The sequence below is a fragment of the Bos grunniens genome, chromosome 18, assembly GCF_055505025.1.
Source record: "Bos grunniens cultivar Pamir isolate PY7600 chromosome 18, Bosgru_T2T1.0, whole genome shotgun sequence".
NCBI classification, from domain to species: domain Eukaryota; kingdom Metazoa; phylum Chordata; class Mammalia; order Artiodactyla; family Bovidae; genus Bos; species Bos grunniens.
In genome coordinates, this window is record NC_141182.1 from 52,305,459 (window position 1) to 52,327,647 (window position 22,189).

Below are 22,189 nucleotides of genomic sequence, written 5' to 3' on the forward strand. Positions count from 1 at the left end.
ATAGATTTTGTCCAAAATTCAAGTAGGGCATAAAAATATCAAGTGAAAACACCTGGACATCTATTGCCTTGTTATAATGATTCTTAGTAGCTCTCAGTCTCTTCTGACACATATACATGTAAATAAGAGGTGTAGGAGGTGTATGTATGTATTTTACATTTTAAAAAATTTTATTAAATTATTTTTTTATTTTTGGCTGTGCTCGGTCTTTGTTGCTTTGCATGGGCTTTCTCTAGTTGTGGAGAGGAGGGGCTTCTCTCTGGATGTGGTGCACTGGCTTCTCATTGCAATGGCTTCTCTTGTTGTGGTGCACAGGCTCTAGGGCACTCAGGCACAGTAGTTGTGGTGTGCAGGCTTAATTGCTCCACAGCATGTGGATTGTTCTTGGACCAAGTATCGAACCCATGTACCCTGCATTGGCAGGCAGATTCTTATCCACTACACCACCAGGGAAGTCCTGTATTTGACATTTTTAACAGGCATAGAATATTGTTAAAAACCTGGCATACATAACTTTGCCCTTGTTCATACACTCATACATATACAAACACTGCTGCTGCTAAGTCGCTTCAGTCATGTCCGACTCTGTGCGACCCCATAGACAGCAGCCCACCAGGCTCCCCCGTCCCTGGGATTCTCCAGGCAAGAACACAGGAGTCGGTTGCCATTTCCTTCTCCAATGCATGAAAGTGAAAAGTGAAAGTGAAGTCACTCTGTCGTGCCCAACTCTTAGTGACCCCATGGACTGCAGCCTACCAGGCTCCTCCGTCCATGGGATTTTCCAGGCAAGAGTACTGGAGTGGGGTGCCATTGCCTTCTCCATACAAACACAGTTGCCTTCAATTTCTATATCAGAAAGTTTAAAATTTCAGCACACATAAATTCTTTATAACTAATGAATATATTTTAAAAGTATATAATTGTGTAAGTACAACCCAAGAAATAGAAAACACAAAGTAATTTTAAACCTTTTATCAACTTATCTCTTCATCTTCCTGTCTTCCTGTAGTTTCCACATTCCTGAATTTATCATGTTTGTTTTTTATTATGTGCCACTTATGCACAAAATATCACTTGTTTAGCCTCTTTTTAAAGTTTTATGAATGAAATTATATTGTATATATATAACTCTTTGCTCATCATATTTGTTAAATTCAGTAATTTTCACTGCTGTGCACTCTCCTGCTGTATAGGTACTCCATAACTATTCCTCTTCTAATGGGCATATTTCATTTCTGGATTTGTCATTGCAGTGAAATGAAAACAGTGAAAGCAATGTAGTGAAATCAATGCTGCTGATTTTGATGACAGTGAAAATTTTGATGAAACCAATTCAGTTCAGTTCAGTTCAGTTGCTCAGTCATGTCCGACTCTTTGCGACCCCATGAATTGCAGCACACCAGGCCTCCCTGTCCATCACCAACTCCCGGAGTTTACTCAAACTCATGTCCATCGAGTCAGTGATGCCATCCAGCCATCTCATCCTCTGTCGTCCCCTCCTCCTCCTGCCCCCAATCCCTCCCAGCATCAGAGTCTTTTCCAATGAGTCAACTCTTCGCATGAGGTGGCCAAAGTACTGGAGTTTCAGCTTTAGCATCAGTCCTTCCAGTGAACACCCAGGAAACCAATTAGGGTGAAGCAAAAGAGAGAGTTTTGGAAGAGAAACACACCAACCAACAAAAAAAGGTCAGAAAAGAAAATACTTTTTTTTTTTTTTTTAGGAATGCTTAGACTTTTATTCTGAAATTACAATAAGAGAGAAATTTTATCTTCTCCCCTAATACTATACCCATTAACTGTTCATCTATTTTTATCTACCATTTCAGATAAAAAAAAGTCTGACAGAAGAAACTATATATATTTTGGTTCAGCATTGCAACTGGCATAGGTCCTGTCTAAGAAATGAAACTAGATTTTGTATATTTAGAATATTTTAAAATGCAATGATCATTTTTGGAAATAAAACAAGTAGTTTTCTGACTGACTAATTACATCGTCTCAAACAGATTCCATCTCTTATCTGACCCATAAGATAGCACATCTGATTCTCTAATTCTGGGCTCTGCTGAAATCTACCTGCCCCTACCAGTGGGAATTTATTTCTTTAGTCCATGGTTTTCAAAATCATTTGCTCAAGTTTCCTTAACATCATAGAAGAGTGGAAGCCTACCTCAGCCATTCCGTGACTGGCTGTTACTTTGATTTCTTTTTTATTTTTCAAGGTTATGCTGATTTGCATTCTTTCCCATAAAACATCTTTGATTCATTATAAAATACCCAAATCTTTTGGCAGATAAATTTCAAGTCTTTTTCTGCATATTAAATTTGATTCTCCAACAAGATGAAATGACACTATTCTATTTTCGAGGTAATGAAACTGGATTATTGTCCAGCTCAGTCACCGTCATTCACTATCAAAACACACAGTCACGATTTCCCAGGCACATATAGTGTTTGGTAGATAATCAAACTAAAAAACTAACATGCCAAGTTAGATAACATTGTACTGTTTTTCAATTCCAGCTGGACAGTGTCCCATTTTCACAATCACCATGGTACACACACAAAAGAAAAACCTATCAGAAAAAACATCTCACAAATACTGTCATGTTCAGTTACTGACATTAATAGAAATACAAAAAGACACAGACCTCAAGTCTCTGTTCTTCTCACAGGTCCCCATGGTCACATCCATTCATGACCATTTATTGTTGCTTCCCAACAGTGGCATATAATCTTTAATACAAACTACCTTGAAAGTGAAAGTTGCTCAGTTGTGTCCAACTCTTTGCGACCCCATGGAGTATACAGTCCATGGAATTCTCCAGGCAAGAATACTGGAGTGGGTAGCCATTCCCTTCTCCAGGGGATCTTCCCAACCCAGGGATCGAACCCAGGTCTCCCACATTGCAGGGAGATTCTTTACCAGCTGAGCCACCAGGGAAGCCTAGGAAACAGAGATTCACATTTGCAGAAACTATCCCATCAATATAAACAACTCTACAGTGTTCCAGACATCGAATTGCATCCACAGGCTCACCTAAGGCAATACACACTCATCTTTTCAACTGCCAGACCCTGCTCCAGTCTTTCATACCCAGGCAAGCTCGTCATGGCCCAGCTCAGGGTCATTTCCACAACTTTTACCCCAGATGCCTCAGCTCACTGAGGCCTAAGCCCCCTAACTGAGAGAATCAATTCCTAGGTAGGTTGACAAGAAGTCCGAGGTCCCAGAGGAGGAGATAGGGGTCTGGAGTTCTCAAGGAGGAGAAAAGGACAAACATTTTGTTCTTTAAGCCCAGAGCTGATGATTGCACAACAAAACAACTCATCTTGCTCAAGGATATGTTCTGCCTTAAACTCTGTACCAATGATAATATAACAACAATGTATCCTGCTTGTGGACATATTTCTCCTTCTTGAGAACTTTCTGACTAACCCTGTCATCTTAAAATATATATTATATCTCTGTTCATTTCCAAGACAAACCATTCAATATCAGTAATCCAAGTCTATGCCCTGACTAGTAATGCTGAAGAAGCTGAAGTTGAACAGTTCTAATGAAGACCTACAAGATCTTCTAGAACTAACACCCAAAAAGATGCCCTTTTCATTATAGGGGACTGGAATGCAAAAGTAGGAAGTTAAGAAATACCTAGAGTAACAGGCAAATTTGGTCTTGAAGTACAGAAGGAAGCAGGGCAAAGGCTAATAGAGTTTTGCCAAGAGAATGCACTGGTCATAGCAAACACCCTCTTCCAACAACACAAGAGAAGACTCTACACATGGACATCACCAGATGGTCAACACCGAAATCAGACTGATTATATTCTTTGCAGCCAAAGATGGAGAAGCTCTATACAGTCAGCAAAAACAAGACTGGGAACTGACTGTGGCTCAGATCATGAACTTCTTATTGCCAAATTCAGACTTAAACTGAAGAAAGTAGGGAAAACCACTAGGCCATTCAGGCATGACCTAAATCAAATCCCTTATGATTGTATAGTGGAAGTGACAAATAGATTCAAGGGATTCAATCTGATAGAGTGCCTGGAGAACTATGGATGGAGGTTTGTGACATTGTACAGGAGGCAGAGATCAAGACCATCACCAAGAAAAAGAAATGCAAACAGGCAAAATGGTTGTCTGAGGAGGCCTTACAAATAGCTGTGAAAAGAAAAGTGAAAGGCAAAGGAGAAAAGGAAAGCTATAAGCATCTGAATGCAGAGTTCCAAAGAATAGCAAGAAGAGATAAGAAAGCCTTCCTCAGTGATCAATGCAAAGAAATAGAGGAACACAATAGCATGGGAAGATTAGAGATCTCTTCAAGAAAATTAGAGATGCTAAGGGAACATATTATGCAAAAATGGGCACACAAAGGACAGAAATGGTAGGGACCTAACAGAAGCAGAAGATATTAAGACGAGGTGGCAAGAATACACAGAAGAACTATACAAAAAAGATCTTCATGACCCAGATAATCATGATGGTGTGATCACTCACCTAGAGCCAGACATCCTGGAATGCGAAGTCAAGCGAGCCTTAGGAGGGCTGGTGGAGGTGATGGAATTCCAGTTGAGCTATTTCAAATCCTAAAAGATGATGCTGTGAAAGTGCCGCAGTCAATATGCCAGCAAATTTGGAACTCAGCAGTGGCCACAGGACTGGAAAAGGTCAGTTTTCATTCCAATCCCAAAGAAAGAAAATGCCAAAGAATGCTCAAACTACCACATGAGTGCACTCATCTCACACGCTAGTAAAGTCATGCTCAAAATTCTCCAAGCCAGGCTTCAACAGTATGTGAACCATAAATTTTCAGATGTTCAAGCTGGTTTTAGAAAAGGCAGAGGAACCAGAGATCAAATTGCAAACATCCATTGGATCATTGAAAAAGCAAGAGAGTTCCAGAAAAACATCTATTTCTGCTTTATTGACTATGTTACAACCCTTGACTGTGTGGGTCACAACAAACTGTGGAAAATTCTTAAAGAGATGGGAATACCAGACCACTTGACCTGCCTCTTGAGAAATCTGTATGCAGGTCAGGAAGCAACAGTTAGAACTGGATATGGAATAACAGACTGGTTCCACATTGGTAAAGGAGTGTGTCAAGGCTGTATATTGTCACCCTGCTTATTTAACTTATATGCAGAGTACCTCATGAAAAATGCTAGGCTGGATGAAACACAGGCTGGAATCAAGATTGCCAGGAGAAATATCAATAACCTTAGATATGCAGATGACACCACCCTTATGGCAGAAAGCGAAGAAGAATCAAAGAGCCTCTTGATGAAAGTGAAAGAGGAGAGTGAAAAAATTGGCTTCAAGCTCAACATTCAGAAAACTAAGATCATGGCATCTGGTCCCATCACTTCATGGCAAATAAACAGTGGAAACAGTGACAGACTTTATTTTGGGGGGCTCCAAAATCACTGCAGATGGTGACTGCAGCCATAAAATTAAAAGATGCTTGCTCCTTGGAAGGAAATTTATGACCAACCTAGATAGCATAATGAAAAGCAGAGACATTACTTTGCCAACAAAGGTGTGTCTAGTCAAGGCTATGGTTTTTCCAATAGTTGTGTATGGATGTGAGAATTGGACTATAAAGAAAGCTGAGTGCCAAAGAATTGATGCTTTTGAACTGTGTTGTTGGAGAAGACTCTTGAGAGTCTGTTGGACTGCAAGGAGATCCAACCAGTCTATCCTAAAGGAAATCAGTCCTGAATATTCATTGGAAGGACTGATGTTGAAGCTGAAACTCCGACACTTTGGCCACCTGATGCAAAAAACTGACTCATTTGAAAAGACCCTGATGCTGGGAAAGATTCAAAGCAGGAGGAGAAGGGGACGACAGAGGATGAGATGTTTGGGTGGCATCACCAACTCAATGGACATAAGTTTGAGTAACCTCCAGGAGCCGGTGATGGACAGGAAGGCCTGGTGTGCTGCAGTCTGTGGAGTTGCAATAAGTCAGACACGACAGAGCAACCGAACTGAACTGAACTAATCCTGTCACCTTAAAATGCAAATTGTGGGAGTGGGCCTAGTAAGACCTTTACAATCTTGAGACATTCTTTTGATTTATTGCAATGACCAATTTAAAAAGTATATAGCTCCCTTGCTAAGACTAGCGAGGGGGGGACTCTCCGTCCACTTTCTGATGTCTATGTCAGAAGCTTTCTCTGTCACTTTTCATACTTTAATAAAACTCTGCTACACAAAAGCTCTTGAATGATCAAGCCTGGTCTCTGGTCCTGAAACTAAATCTTTTTCGGAGATCACAAATCCGACATCGTTCAAGGTAAGCTATCATAACCCCCATCTCCACCTGCCCTGGACTTGAGAATGCCTTCCTCGACCTTCATTGACAACTTCTTAACTTTCCCTCAGCCACACCAAAGACAACGAAGCCACTAGGTTCGGCCAATACTCTTCTCTCTCCGGCAAAGATCAGAAATTCAGATTGGCTTTAGAAAAGGCGCCCCTGACAGGCTGAGCCAAGTTGCATGCTGGGATGAAGGTCCAGGTTCCCATCTTCCGGGGGATTCGCTGGCCCCGGACTACATTTCCCAGAAGTCTTTCGGCACAAATCCTCTCCGGGCGGGGCGAGTTTGCGGAGAGCGCTTCGAAGTGCTGGGCTAGAGCCTCTGAGGATTTTCGGGCTCTTATTTCCCATGAACCTCTGGGCCTAAACTAACCTCAGTCTCTGGGTCTCTTTCCGGTGTTTCCGAGATTTTTGGACTCTGCGTGGTGAGTTGGACGAGTTGGAGGAAGTGGTCAGCCCCCAGTCAGGGTGGGAGGGCTCAGCGGACTTCTCCAGCGCCCTGTCAGAAACGGCAGTGAGGGAGGGAGGCGCTCGAGGTGAGAAGGCCCGGCGGCTGACAGGTTGTGTGGTGTCCGGAACCTCAAGCCTGGTGTGTGAGCGAGAGTCTGAGAAAAATGGTGTGTGACAGACGGCGTGACAGAGCCAGAGTATGTCTCCCTAACGGTGTGCGAGATTGGGATTGTGTGACAAAGTGACGAGGTGCGTGGTCTTGTTAGTACGTGTGGTTTGCTTTGGCGGACGCTCTAGGTTCCCTCAGTCGCTGCCTGAGTTAAATGACCACAAGAAAAGAAGCCCTGTATTAAGCCTTAGAATGTGTGTTTCCGGCAAGAAGACACAGATCGAGTCTTGAGAATTTTACAGTTTTACATCTGGAAGCGTCCTCATCACAGTCTCCTGGGAAGATGTGTACGATTCCTCTTTGCGGGGCCAGCTTCACGTGTCAGCACCACTGCAACCAGACCTCTGTCCCCAGGAATTGCTCTCAGCTGAGTTGCAGCTTCCCCTTTAATTCCGTTTGTTTGTGTGTGGACGACGGCAGATGTGCCCCCGGAGAGTGTTTTGTTTGTTTTTAGTTAGGTCTGTCTGTGTTCCAAGGAATTCTGGTGTCTCACGATTTCTTCTCATCCCTTCTCGCTGTCCCTACCGACCCCCTCACCCCCACCTCCTCCACCACCTCCGGTGCTGCTGGGTTTCTGAGACGACCCTGAGAAGTAGGAAAGAACTGTTGTATATTTTTTGTGTTGCATACTTAGAAATCAAGGTTCAGGTGAATTTGTCTTTCTTTTTTTAATTCATAGTTCCCTTTGTTTCTTATCTCTCTCTGCTTCTCTTTTTTAAGTCTTTATTGAATTTGTTACAACGTTGCTCCTGTTATATGTTTTGGTTTTTTTGGCCACAGGGATCGAGCTCACACTCCCTGGATTGGAAGGTGAAGTCCTAACCACTGGACTGCCAGGGAAGTCCCACCTTTGTTTATAATTATGAGAATTTTTGTTTTCCTTGACGTTAAGTATCTCCATTAGTAGTGTCTGTCCTGGGCCTTCTGGTGAATGACCCACCACGCTGATGCAGCCCTCTCCCCAGAGACCCCCTATTGTCCTTCTCCTCAGTCAGTAGCCATCTGTTCATATGGCAAATTGTTCAAATCCTCGAATGCATTGGAAGGCATTTTTCAAGGATTATATCCAAATGTTTTAAATTGACCATTCAGTGAAGAATGAGAATGGTGTAGCCACACTGGTTAAGTATCTACTCTGTAGGAAATATTGTTGTGTTTATGTGTGTAGATTTCCCTGCTCTGACTTTGAAGGGAAAAAATAATTTGTGTTCATTCACAGGAGAATCTTGACAGTGAAAGTGTCTCACTGTGCTACAGCTACAAGATGTTGAGGAGCTGGTAGGTGTCATTTGTTTCAGACCCACTGATTTTCAGTGTTGGGCCTGTTGGTTCATTTTTCTTCATGACTGAATTCCCTATCACTCAATTTTTTACATTTGGAAATATCTTTATTTTTCTAATTGGGCTTCCCTGGTAGCTCAGCTGGTAAAAATTCACCTGCAATTCAGGAGACCCCAGTTTGACTCCTGGGTCAGGAAACTTCCTGGCGAAGGGATAGGCTGCTCACTCCAGTATTCTTGGGCTTCGCTGGTAGCTCAAGATGGAAAAGAATCTGCCTGCAGTGTGGGAGACCTGGGTTCAGTCCCTGGGTTGGAAAGATCCCCTGGAGACTGGAACAGCTACCCACTCCAGTATTTGTGCCTGAAGAATTCCACAGACAGAGGAGCCTGGCAGACCACAGTCCATGGGGTCGCAAAGAATTGGACACGACTGAGCAACTTTCACTTTTATTTTTCTGATTTCAGAGTTAACACGGGTTTGTTGCAAAACATTCACCAATCTGGGAAATGTATAGAAAAGGAAGTTAAAATTATATCCCATAGAGTTAATCATTCTTATTATTTTGATGTCTTTTTATTCAGTTGTTTAAGTCAGGACAGGCTCACTTCAGCACACCTGGACTAAAGCTTCTTTTTCCTTCTGCAGCTCTGGCTTTTCTGGACTCTGTGCTTCACCAATAGAGGAACTCTATGGAGCACTAATTAGTTCCTGGGATTCTAGAACCATGACTGACGTAAGTTGGTCTTTCTCCTTGACATGTTGTGATGTTTAGGTCACGTGGATCTTTTCCTGAATTACCCTAAAGCTTTCTACTTAACAGAACCCCCTCCTTGAACCTCCTTCTCAGTTCTTCCTGTTCCAGTAAAGGGTGATGCCAAATATCCCAGCGTCTGCCCTCTGTGCCATTTCCAATCAGCACCATCGTATTCATCAACCACTTAACTCAACATCTCCTGTGGCTCAGTCTTCCATCAAGAGCAGTGAAGGGATGGAGTCCTCTAAGGGAAATATTTGAGCATCTGTCCAAGAATAACACAAAGAAATATACTGAACAATCAGTTCGCTTTTATTTATATACTAGGAAAACCAACAGTAGGTTGAGTTCATCATCTTTCAAAGGCATGAAGAGGATTCATATAAGAGGAGGAAAGAGGAGAGAATGAAGACTTAAGACCTTTGGAAAGCACCAGTTTTCCTTTTGCAAGCCAAGATGCTGATTAATTCATGTTCTATCTAGAAAAAAAACGGATAAAGTTTCCTCAATAGTTTTCCTTTTTCAGGCCAATATACAGCTATCAAAGAAGCGGGTCAGGGTGCTCTGCCCTTAGCCAGCTGAATGGTCACCCATGGGAAGAGTTTCAATTGTGTATTCTCTGGTAGAGCTTTGGTGTTTAACTGGCACAGATCCATATCAGGCTGTCTTAAGTCTTGCCTTTTGTTATTACTTCCATCTTCGTTCAGCCAGGGCTGCCCCGTTTCCCTTATTAGGGTTTCTCATTCCCATGACAGGTCTGTGGTGTGATGAGTTAGTGATGAGGGTTCCTTTGGATCACACAGGAAAACTTGGAACTTCTACACAGACCTGAGTTTTCCAGAAAGATAACATAGAATATAGGATTTCTTAGTTTCAGCTTCAGTTTGTATGAGATCACATGTTTTGTGAACTTTCAGGATTAGAGTGGGGAGTAAGTGGTTCTTTCCAGGGATTCCCTTATCAATAAACACCAGTGTCAAAGTCCATTTTGTTATTGACCAGGTTGTGACATCTGTGTCATGTCATGATCTTCTATCCGTATCTTCCAACTCGAGAACAAGGAATGTGTTAAGCGATGGATGGTTGATGGTACCACATAAGAAGAGGATCCAGATTCTTAAATACTGGATGATAACAGACTCCTGGAATTAAGAAACTCTTTAAAAGTTTTGTTCACCCTAAATGTGTAATAGTTATTAATCTTGTACATTCATATGATGAACTGAGTTGCATCTAATAAAAATGTTTTATGTATTAAATTCATCATAATAAGAAAAAAATGCTAACCACAGGGAACTATACTCAGTATTTTATAATTACCTATAAGGGAAAAGAATCTGAAATCCGTGTGCTATATACCTGAAACTGCTGCTGTTGCTGCTGTCACTTCAGTCGTGTCTGACTCTGTGCGACCCCATAGACGGCAGCCCACCAGGCTCCCCCATCCCTGGGATTCTCCAGGCAAGAACACTGGAGTGGGTTGCCATTTCCTTCTCCAATGCATGAAAGGAAAAGTGAAAGTGAAGTCGCTCAGTCGTGTCTGACTCTTGGCGACCCCATGGACTGCAGCCTACCAGGCTCCTCCATCCATGGGATTTTCCAGGCAAGAGTACTGGAGTGGGGTGCCATTGCCTTCTCCAATACCTGCAACTAGCACAATATTATAAATCAACTATACTTCAGTAAAAAATTAATATAAGAAGAAAAAGGAAAATGCCTATGATATAATCTAAGAGAATGATTCACTTGAGGTTTAATGGTAATCTTTAATTTAATGGAAATCATTTTTCTAAAATAAGAGATTTTATAGTACATTTGGGAAAAGTGGGGTTTTTTTCATATTTTTTTAAAGGGACAAGATGGTGTAGCAATTCCTATATATAAAGAATTTATGAAGTGGGCACATAGCAGGTTGTATGTATGTATACACACCCATAAACATCCCTGTCCCTTCCCACAACACACTTTTTATTTAATAGAGGAGAAACTAGGATTATTTTATGCATATCAGACAGATCTGGGAAGCTGAATTATCTCACAGTATACAGGAAGTTCTTTCTGCGGTAACAGGTTTCTTTTTGAACGTGTAGACACTCTGCTTTAATCATACTAATTTCCTTACTTTTTCCTACCCATCTGTTTCACAGGCTTTCAGCTGACTTGGTTGCTATATTTTTCTCTTCTTATAGGTTATCCTTCATACTCCTCTCTTTTTTCCTCTTGGGAATATTTTTTTAATTTCTTTAATTTCACAAGTAATGAGTGGGTTTTTGGTTTTAGGGCATGGTGACATTCAGGGATGTGGCCATTGACTTCTCTCAGGAGGAGTGGGAATTTCTGGACCCTGCTCAGAGGGACTTGTATGTGGATGTGATGTTGGAGAACTACAGCAACTTGGTCTCACTGGGTAAGGTCATATGCCTGAAATAATTTACTTTTCTATCTGCAACATCAGCTTTCTCCACTGGGAATTACAGGGCTCTTTTTGAAGAAATCAGGTGAATTTCACCTTCATGTTCTCAAAATAATGCGTTGGTATTCATTGGCTTAGAAGTGGGTTCACTGAGCACCTTGATCATCCCATCCCTCAGGGAGCTTCAACCCTCCTCTGGCCTTTTCTGCAGTGGCGTCTCTTCAATGACCAAGGAGCTGGATTTGTATTATGGGGCATATGTTTATTTCATAACTACTGTCAGAGAAACCACATTTCATGCTGTGTTTAACGTCAGCATTTCTACAGGTGATCTCTGTCCTTGCTAGTCATAGTGTGGTTCTTTTGTGTGAGGGACCATAGAAAAGCCAGAAGAGAGTTAGTGAAAGAGAGAGTACCCAGAAGTGAGTGAGGGAGACAGGAAGAGCCTAGGTGACAGGCTGTGGTGTTGGTTTCGGGGAATAATGTGGATTGTTCTCTCAGTGATTAGAAGCCATGATTTGGTTTATGTGGGGTTTTAACTTTTTTATTTTTAAGTGTTACACAAACACCTATCATCAACTTCTTCCAGGGTTTGTTAGAAATTGCACCTTGTCAGGTCCTACTCCAGCATCTGTATTTACTTATGGTCCCTGGTGATTTTTATTCACCTTAAAGAATTGCTCCCCTTTGTTATGTTCTGACCCACATATGGGAAGTACAGCTAGAAACAAAATCCTGATACACTGTGGCTCTCAGAAGAACCTCTCTACTTTAATAGAGTGGTGGATTGAATGAACAGAAATTCATTGCATGCTAAGTGAACATGTTCCTTTACTTCCAACATATTTAAAGTTGAAAATTACAATCTGAACTTTGCACTTGACAAAGTTAAATCCTACACTGAGTTAAATCCTAGAAATGTCTCACAAAACTTGTTTTCACCTTAGCAAAATAACAACAGTAACAATAATAACATTAATAGTTAACGTTATGCTTACTAAAAACCAGGCCCTGTACTGAGCAGAGCAAATACATGAATGTTTTTAACTTTTACAACATTCCCATGAGGTAGGTACTATTTTTAACCCTTTTTATAGATGAGATTACTGAGGCACATACACAGTTTAAATGACCTCCCAAGGTCACACAGCTGGTGGGGACACAGTGGCAACAGTTGAACCTAAGAAGTCTGGCTCTAGAATCTGTGTTTTAAAATCACCATTATGTGTTCTGTTTGCTCAAAAGAGGTAGAACCTGAATGAGCCTAAAACAAGGTCATTTTTCTACTTCATATGATCTCATGTTCATTCCCACTGTTTCGCTCTTCTCTGGAGTCTTTGTCAATATTATTTTTACCTTTATTGCAAATTTAACCAAATGTTTTGCACTTATAATTAAAAAAACAAACAAACAAAAATCTCTGCACCATTTGAGATTTCTTTTCCTGCAAGCAGACACTCCATTTCTAAGGAGAAGAGCCCTGGATAATTGCTGGGGATGTGAGGAGGTGCAAGAAGTTAGATCCCAGGAAGGCAAAGGCAGGAGGGAGCCATCAGCCCAGGGAACAACCTCACAGGTCACACAGGAGGAGAAAGGGAACAGCTGGGATGGTGTTTGGAAGTTCCTTATGAAGGACCAAGGCCTGTGGAGTGAAGGCCTGACACCTGGGAGAAGATAGAGATCTCAGTTTGAGCTACCAGAGAAACTTCATCCTGATCTCATTTCTGAGACTCCTTGTTTCTCTTCTTCTATTTCCCTCCCATTTCAGTGAGGAATTCTTTTTTGTTCTCGTTGGAACTATTTTACTTATATGTTGGATATAGCTATTTTCCAGCTGTTTTGCATTTGTGTATGTGAATGAATATACATACTCGTTCATCAATTCACCACATATTTGGAGTTCCTACTCCTAGCCAGGCTGCATACTGGGCACTATTAATACCATCAGGAACAAGATTGATAACTTGCTCATTCTTGTGTACTTTGTGTCATTGGGGAGAAACATAAATAAGTAAATAAATAGATAAATAGTATCATGTAATGAAACATGTTCATGAGAGGCAGGCAGCATAAGAGAACAGAAAATGATGGGAACTGATACAGCTAATTCAGATAAGGGGGTCAGGGAAAGCTTTTTTGAATAGAAATGTGAGGTCTAGAATCAGGTTATATGAATACCTGTGAACTGAAGGGCAAAGGTCCTGAAGGTGGTAAGGAACTTTATTGGAAGAACTCTAAGAAGGGTAGAGTTAGTAAAGGAGTGTGTACTGGTCCTGGAGATAAACACGGGTTAGATAATATACAGTTGTGTTGTTGTTTTCATAGGAATTTGGATTGTTTAGTTTCAGTCTGAAACCATTCATCTTTTCTTGATTTACATTCCTTATTTCTTGAATAAAAATTTACAGTATTATGTTTCAAGTATATAGCAAAGTGATTAAGTTATACATATATATGTGTGTATATATATATATATATTTCAGATTGTGTTCCATTATAGGTTATTACAAGATATTGACTATAGTTCCCTGTGCTATACAATAAATGCTTATTGTTTTTCTATTCTGTGTATAGTAGTTTTGTTAATCCCATACTCTTAATTTCTTCCTCCCCTGACTTTCCCCTTTGGTAACCATAAGTTTCTTTTCTATGTCTCTGTTTCTGTTTTGTATATAGATTCATTTGTATTATTTCTTAGATTCCACATATAAGTGATGTCATATAATATTTGTCTTCCTCTGTTTGACTTACTTTACTTAGTATGATATTCTCTAGCACCATCCATGTTGCTGGAAACGACAATATTTCATTCCTTTTTATGGCTAAGTAATATTCCATTGTGTGTATATATATCATATTCTCTTAAACCAGTTGTCTATTGATGGGCATTTGGGTTGTTGCCATGTCTTGGCTATTATAAATAATGCTGCTATGCACATGGGGTACATGTATCTTTTTGAATTAGAGTTTTTGTCTTTTCAAGATATATGCCCAGGAGTGGGATTACTGAATAATAATAATTGCTCTATTTTTATTTTTTTTAAGGAACCTCTGTTTTTGTTCTCCGTAGTGACTGTACCATTTTATATTCCCACCAACAGTGTATGAGGGTTCCCTTTTCTCCACACTGTCTCCAGCATTTATTACTTATAGACTTTTATGGTGGCCATTCTGACTGGTATGAAGGGATGCCTCAGTGCAGTTTTGTTGTGCATTTCTGTAGTAATTAGTGATGTAGAGCATTTTTTTATGTCCCTGTTGGCTATCTGTATGTGTTCTTTGGAGAAATGTCTATTTAGATCTTGTGTCCATTTTTTGATTGGGTTGTTTGTTTTTATTGAGTTGTATGAGCTGTTTGTATATTTTGGAAATTAACCCCTTTAATGAGACTTTTATGAGGAGGAACTTTGAGGCTATTAAATGTTGTATTCCTCTTCAAACTTTCGGTTTATTCATATGTTGGATTTCTAGTCAGTAGGTTGTAATTTGTTCTTCCCATTATTTATTTTGAAGCTCAAAATATATGAGCTGGTTCCAGAGGTGGGTGGGAACCCTCTAAATAGTAGCTTCTGTGTCCTTTGGCATGTCTCCATCACACTTAGAACACCTTATTTTCTGACATAACTCCATGTTCCAGCCCTAAAGTCAGCCTTTTCTTCAAGGTGCCCTGGTTCCTTTTAGTTGAGTATGGTATTTAGAAGCCAGAATCTGAGTGCTAGATTTGCTCATTGCTGCTGGGGAATGGCTGTCCCTAGGCCCTCTCAGTGAACAGAGTAGGAAGAGAATATGTTTATATGCAGCATGCATGTATGTACACACATTTACATCTATCCCATGAGTTCACACAGATGTCTCCAGTTCCTTTTCAACACTACAGGTTTCATTTCAGCTTATTCACCTTCCATATTTCTAACTCCCTTTTCTGACAATGAAAAACATGGGTTCCATTATTCTTAATCTATTTATAGTTGACCCTTGAACAACATGGGTTTGAACCATGAAGGTCCACTTATATGCAGATTTTTGTCAAGAAATATACAGTAGACTCTCCGTTTCCACAGGTTCTACATCCATGGAAAAGGAGGGTCAACTATGGGACTTTGCATCCTTGGGTACCTGAGGTGGGTTCTGGGACCAATCCCCCAAGATAACCACCAAGGGATGACTGTATTTATTTGATCAAACTCTCTGTGACTAACCAGTCTTCTGTTACCACTGCCACCACCACCTTGATCGCGTGATTGCCTTTCTTATCCCACTTGGACTGTGACAACCCATGCCAAGTCACTCAGCACATGAACACTTGTCCTTACCTTGCTTGCATTCTGACTCCTGACATGAGAAAACCTTTTTACATTGTGACTGTCCTCGTGCTGGCTGACCTTCAGATCCTGCTCTGGGCCTCATTTTATTAAAAACTGATCCTTGAGGATGCGTTTTGAAAATATTATGTGTGATGAGATGGAAAGTCTTCATTAAGCTCTTCTGCTGTATACTGAAGTGTAGTGGTTACCTTGCAGGAAACTGCCTGTGTCATTGTTTGAATTATGAGTTAAACTAGCTGCTTTTTTCATGGAACACCCTTTTTTTTTCCTTGAAAGAATGACTGACAGGCACACTATGGTTGAAGGCTTGAGTAGTTGGAAAACATTTTCTTCTAAATGAGCATGTCACTTTAAGAACAACTAAGAGTATTTATTGCCAATGATAAAATTTAAACTTTCAAGTAAAAATTAGAATTGTGTGAAGCTTATATCCATTATTTTGAACTTTACAGCTTCCCAGTAAATATTTTTCTGGTGAGGTAGATATATTTTTAACTTATGGTTTTCTTCGATATTATGTAATGAAATACGTCAGCATTTCAAATATCTGCAGAATTCAGTGAACCAGTATTTTTCAAATGACCAGTGCATGATATTACAGAATTATGCATGGATAAAAGAAAATCATCTAAAGTGTAATGGATTCTGTAACATAATATGAAAAGTTCATGGGTATGGTTGCATACTCCACCTTGGAACTAACCTTTTAAGAAACCATCACTTCTCATGTTTTACTGTATCAAAGAATAGCATCCACTATTACCTAAACAAGCTCATAGAATATTCTGCTATTTTATAATTATATATCTGTTAGAGGCTGGATTTTCTTCATATGCTATTTTCTTCAGTGCTATTTCTTCAACCAAAATAGCATTGCCACAGTTTGAATGCAAAAGAATCCAGTTGTCCTCTGTTAAGCCAGATATTAAAGAGACTTACAAAATATTTTAAGAAGTTATTCATTAATTTTTTGTTTTGGAATTTTTCTTCCAAATATGGTTACTTTTCATAAAATGTGTTATTTAACATTAATGATTTATCATTTTTATTTATTTATTTTTTTTTGATTTATCATTTTTAAATAAATTAATAACTTTTAATTTCTCAGTTTTAATTTCTAATATGGTTAATTTCAAAAGATATAGCCTACATAAACAAAAGCTCTTTTGGGTCCTCAATGCTTTTTTTTTTTTTTAACATCTAAAAAGAAGCTAAACTTCTGTTCATTTACTATCACTGTTGAGCCTTAAACAAAAACATTCAAATACCAAGTAATTATAATGGAAGCTCAATTCTTATTTGTTGAACTACTTATTGAGGCTAAGTTGTAAATAAGTGCACTCCTTTTAGTTTACATTTGGTCATCTCAAAGTAATTGTAATATTAGGTTGGTCAGTTTAAATACTGGCTTCCTTTTGGATATACACACAGTCTTCACATCCAAATGTTATTGTATATGAAACAATAAGAAATTATTAAATAAAATAGCAATAGTCAGTGCAGTTTAGGCCTGTGCCCAATTATTGTTGATTAAAATTGCTTCCCACAATCATTTCCACAGTACTCATCCAACATTTATTAGCTTACCAAGGTATTATACAATCACCAATAGGCAAAAACACTAGATTTGTATACTTTGTATTTCAGATATACTTACACATGCGCAAGCAAGCGATTCACCAATATTGAAGAGTATAAGAGTCTACTGAGACCAAAAAGTTTGAGAACTATTGCTCCAGGGTATGGTTCTTACTTTCAGTATATGGTCTTTCAGAGACCTCAAAGTAGATGCTTGGGAGTGTTCATTGAGGTCTTTCCATTTGAACTGGGTTGACTTCCAGTGTGCAACTTCTAGAATCTCTGGTTGTAGTCAATACCCCAGGCACCTTGTGATGCATAATATTTGGTTACAGATCCAAGGAAGAACCCCTGCATAGGTTCCTGGGGCTCCTTTGCATGGCTTCTCCTTTGATAAACCTTGAATCACAAATTCCACTCACCTTAGCAGCCCTGAATTCAGATCCTAATATCCTTTGCCCAGTGACTTGATTGGTGGAAGGGCACATTTTAGTTTAAGAGACTTTACAAAGGAAGATGATGAGGAACTTGTTAAAATGACCTTTGTGGAATCCTCCAGAAAACTGTCAAATCAGAACATGATGATGACAGAAAACAACAAAATTCTGTAAAGCAATTATCCTTTAATAAAAAATAAATTAAAAAAAAAGCCCCCCCCCCCAAAAAAAAGAACAATGAGATCAGAAGAGCTGAAAAATCACAACTGAATTTGTTGTTAGACAGGAGAGAGGCTTGTGCTTAGGAATTTACTAAGTCTCCTGATGCAGTTCACTTATGAGTATTATTTTCAATTTGTCTTTACTTCTAGTATAAAGGACTTTTTTTTCTGGTAAAGGAAATAAAATGTTGTGGTTTTCTTGTTTTCTTTCAGATTTGGAGTCGACATATGAGACAAAAAATACATTTTCAAAAAAGGACATTTTTGAAATAAATTTTTCCCAGTGGAAGATAAAGGAAAGAAGTAAAACCATTGAGCTCGAGGCATCCATTTTCAAAAATAACTGGAAGTGTAAGAGCAGATTCAAGGGGCTCCAGGAACACCAAGAGAGATTGTTCAGTCAAGTGATAATCAGCTATGAAAAAATGCCCACTTACAAAAAGCATGAATCTCTTATTGCACATCAAAGAACTCCTAATCAAGAAAAACCTTACATTTGTAAGGAATGTGGGAAGGCTTACAGACATGGCTCAAAACTTGTTCAACATGAGATAATTCATATGGCTAAAAAACATTTTGAATGTAAAGAATGTGGGAAGGACTTTTTAAGTGCCTATCAACTCACTGTGCATCAGAGATTTCATACTGGTGAGAAACCTTATGAATGTAAGGAATGTGGGAAGACCTTTAGTTGGGGATCAAGCCTTGTTAAACATGAGAGAATTCATACTGGTGAGAAACCCTATGAATGTAAAGAATGTGGGAAGGCCTTTAGTCGTGGCTATCACCTTACTCAACATCAGAAAATTCATATTGGTGTGAAATCTTATGAATGTAAAGAATGTGGGAAGGCCTTTTTTTGGGGCTCAAGCCTTGCTAAACATGAGATAATTCATACAGGTGAGAAACCTTATAAATGTAAAGAATGTGGGAAGGCCTTCAGTCGTGGCTATCAACTTACTCAGCATCATAAAATCCATACTGGTAAGAAACCTTATGTATGTAAAATTTGTGGAAGGGGTTTTTGTTGGGGCTATCAACTTACTCGACATCAGATATTTCATACTGGCAAGAAACCCTACGAATGTAAGGAATGTGGGAAGACCTTTAATTGTGGCTCTAGTCTGGTTCAACATGAGAGAATCCATACTGGTGAGAAACCCTATGAATGTAAAGAATGTGGAAAGGCCTTTAGTCGTGGCTATCACCTTACTCAACATCAGAAAATCCATACTGGTGAAAAACCTTTTGAATGTAAGGAATGTGGGAAGGCTTTCAGTTGGGGTTCAAGCCTCGTTAAACACGAGAGAGTTCATTCTGGTGAGAAATCTTATGAATGTAAAGAATGTGGAAAAACCTTTGGTAGTGGCTATCAACTTACTCGACATCAGATATTTCATACTGGTGAGAAACCCTATAAATGTAAGGCATGTGGGAAGGCCTTTAATTGTGGCTCAAGTCTGGTTCAACATGAGAGAATCCATACTGGTGAGAAACCCTATGAATGTAAAGAATGTGGAAAGACCTTTAGTCGTGGCTATCACCTTACTCAACATCAGAAAATCCATACTGGTGAGAAACCTTTTAAATGTAAGGAATGTGGGAAGGCCTTTAGTTGGGGTTCAAGCCTTGTTAAACATGAGAGAGTTCATACTGGTGAGAAATACTATGAATGTAGAGACTGTGGGAAGGTCTTCAATAGTGACTATCAACTTAGTGTTCATCAGAGATTTCATACTGGTGAGAAACCTTATCAATGTAAGGAATTTGGGAAGACCTTTACCTGTGGCATAAGCCATGTTCAACATGAGAGAATTAGTAATAATGATAAACCCTACAAATACAAAGAGTATGGGGAAGCCTTTATATGGACAGCCTATTCAAATGGGGCAGTTGATGCTGGTGAAACTTTATGACTGAAGAAATGTGAAAGAATGTGTTTGTGTATGTATATAGACAACTTACTTAATGTGAGAAGTCTTACTCTTGAGAAACCTTTTGAATGTAGGGAATGTGAAAAACCCTAAACTGTATGGATAACTGATAGCAGAAAATTCATATTAGTGAGGAATATTTTGAAAATGAGGACTATGAAAAGGCCTTTCGACTTCTGTATGATCTTGAACATCTATACTGATGTGAAACCATTTAAATGTAGGAAATGTGTAAAGATCTTTAATTCATAATACAAAGTCTCATAAGCGTTGGAAAAATTATGCTCATCAGAAACTGTTAAAGGGATTTGGGAAGATTTTAAATTTAGTTTGGTTCTTGCATATCAGAGAATTCATACTGCTGTGAAATCCTGTGAATTTAAGGAGTATGGGAAGACTTGTAATCATGGTAAACATCTTAAAATACATCAGGGAATTCATCCTAATGAGAAGCCATTTGAATTAGAATTGTAGGAAGGCCTTTATACAAGTGCTACTCCAGCTATTGTCCAGAGATGTTCTGCCAGTCTATAAAATCATTGCCTGTCAATCATGAGATAAATGCAGAAAGTGAGAGTAAATGTTTGGAAACTTTCATAGAAATTTGATATTGCCATAACATTATATTTTACAAAAGTATCAGTCAATGAATGATTGGAAATTAAAAATGAAAAGTTTGTCCTTCCCTCTCTAAGTTGAGAGACAACATTCATACTTTAAAACAGGAGACAAGTTACAAAGTAACTTAATTAGAATAAGAATTCTTCACTCGTCAGACAATGATTAGAGTAGCAGAATACTTAATACTTCATAAGATATGTATGATGTATACTTCATCAGACTTTGGTAAATCTGAATAAGGAAAAGTCAAGAAAGTTGGCAACATTGTAGAATCATTAATAAGAAAAGATATAATTAGAGATATGGAGTTTTTCTTTTTTTATTTAAGGCAACACAATCTATTTAAACATATTTGGATCAATAAGCAAAGGAAAAGACTGAAAAAAATTGCTCCAAGATCTCTTTTTTAGAAACAATAGTTGGAAATTGTCATCTTCTTAGGTATCAATTTCAAGAGGAAAAAAAAATTTTTTTACTATCTCATCTGGATAACATATATATCTAGTAACAAAACTAAATGGAGATAGCCTGTAAAAAGCAAAAGCTAGATTAATTGAATTTCCGTGCATGCCTGTTCAGTTGCTTGTCATGTCTGACTCTTTGTGAACTCATGGACTATAGCCCGACAGGCTCCTCTGTCCATGGAGATTCTCCAGGCAAGAATACTGGAATGGGTTGCCATGCCCTCCTCCAGGGGAACTTCCTGACCCAGGTAAATGCACAATTTTTAATTAAAATGCCAGTAAGCAGAATCCAGATGTAAGATTGCACAATAGAAAATAATTTTTATGAAATTATATGAAATAATTTAATAGAGATAAAAATATCCAAGCCCCAAATATTCTGGTTTAAATGGAAATATAGGCTAACTGACAAAAAAAAAAAAAAAGAATCAGTATAAGTTTAATTCATTCTGATAGTTCATCTTAGATTTGTGTGACTTTTAGAGTAGGAAATTACATGCAATGACTTAATTCTAAGAAGAATTTAATATTTGTAAATCAGAATGCATCTCAAAATTGGTGACTTTTCATTTTCATCTGGGTGGCTGTTATGATTTAGTGCCGACATGAAAGTATATTAGTTATGATGAAATAAAAGAATGTTTATATACTCAGAATTTGACCCTTTAAAAATGACTGATTTCCAAAAAATCAGTTACATAAGAACTGGACTGACAAATGTCTGTGGTTTATCTTGGTCATTGTTTTAATCTGCACCTCACTTCTCTGTCCATTTTTGCAGATAGGCCATCCATGGTATCTCTGTTCAGTCGTTTATGGTCTAGTGGTTGACAGCATTATTCTGCATAATTGTAATAATCAAATGTAATACAAAGCAGAATACTTTGAGTGTTTTAATAGAATATATCATCACCAGTTAGTATTTTACTCCTCCTGGGTACCATATTTACATGTTAACTAGGCGATATGGCGATAGCACCTTATCCTACCATTTCTGAATAGGTCTCAGAAGTCACCAGTGCTTAATAGTACTTGAGGAACAAAGGAAATTAATTCTCTGATTAAAGAAGCTTATGAAGCAGCATCTTCTAAAATACCCTCTTAAAAAAAATAATAAAATACCCTCTTAAGGAACTACCTAAAGTACCTTATCAGCTTATCAAAAGACTAAAGAGTAGTGAAGAAAATTGTTCAACTGTGTTTAAGTTGGCGTA

The 22,189-nt window shown here is 38.8% G+C and overlaps 1 protein-coding gene across 17 annotated transcripts; it reads left to right on the forward strand.

The window, feature by feature from the left end:
• The first annotated feature begins 1,708 nt into the window (after window positions 1–1,708).
• On the forward strand, window positions 1,709–21,631 carry ZNF283 (zinc finger protein 283). Of its 17 annotated transcripts, none has more exons than XM_086353003.1 (6): window positions 1,709–6,864; window positions 7,728–7,781; window positions 8,164–8,225; window positions 8,874–8,961; window positions 11,263–11,389; window positions 18,170–21,631. In XM_086353003.1, exons 3-6 carry the CDS (start codon window positions 8,212–8,214, stop codon window positions 19,870–19,872), a joined length of 1,932 nt encoding a protein of 643 aa, XP_086209129.1. In that variant the 5' UTR covers window positions 1,709–6,864; window positions 7,728–7,781; window positions 8,164–8,211; the 3' UTR covers window positions 19,873–21,631. The 17 variants fall into 17 exon arrangements, with proteins under 17 accessions (XP_086209129.1, XP_086209133.1, XP_086209127.1 ...); XM_086353007.1 differs by having other exon boundaries at window positions 7,728–7,757; window positions 8,167–8,225; XM_086353005.1 differs by having other exon boundaries at window positions 6,593–6,753.
• The last annotated feature ends 558 nt before the right edge of the window (window positions 21,632–22,189 follow it).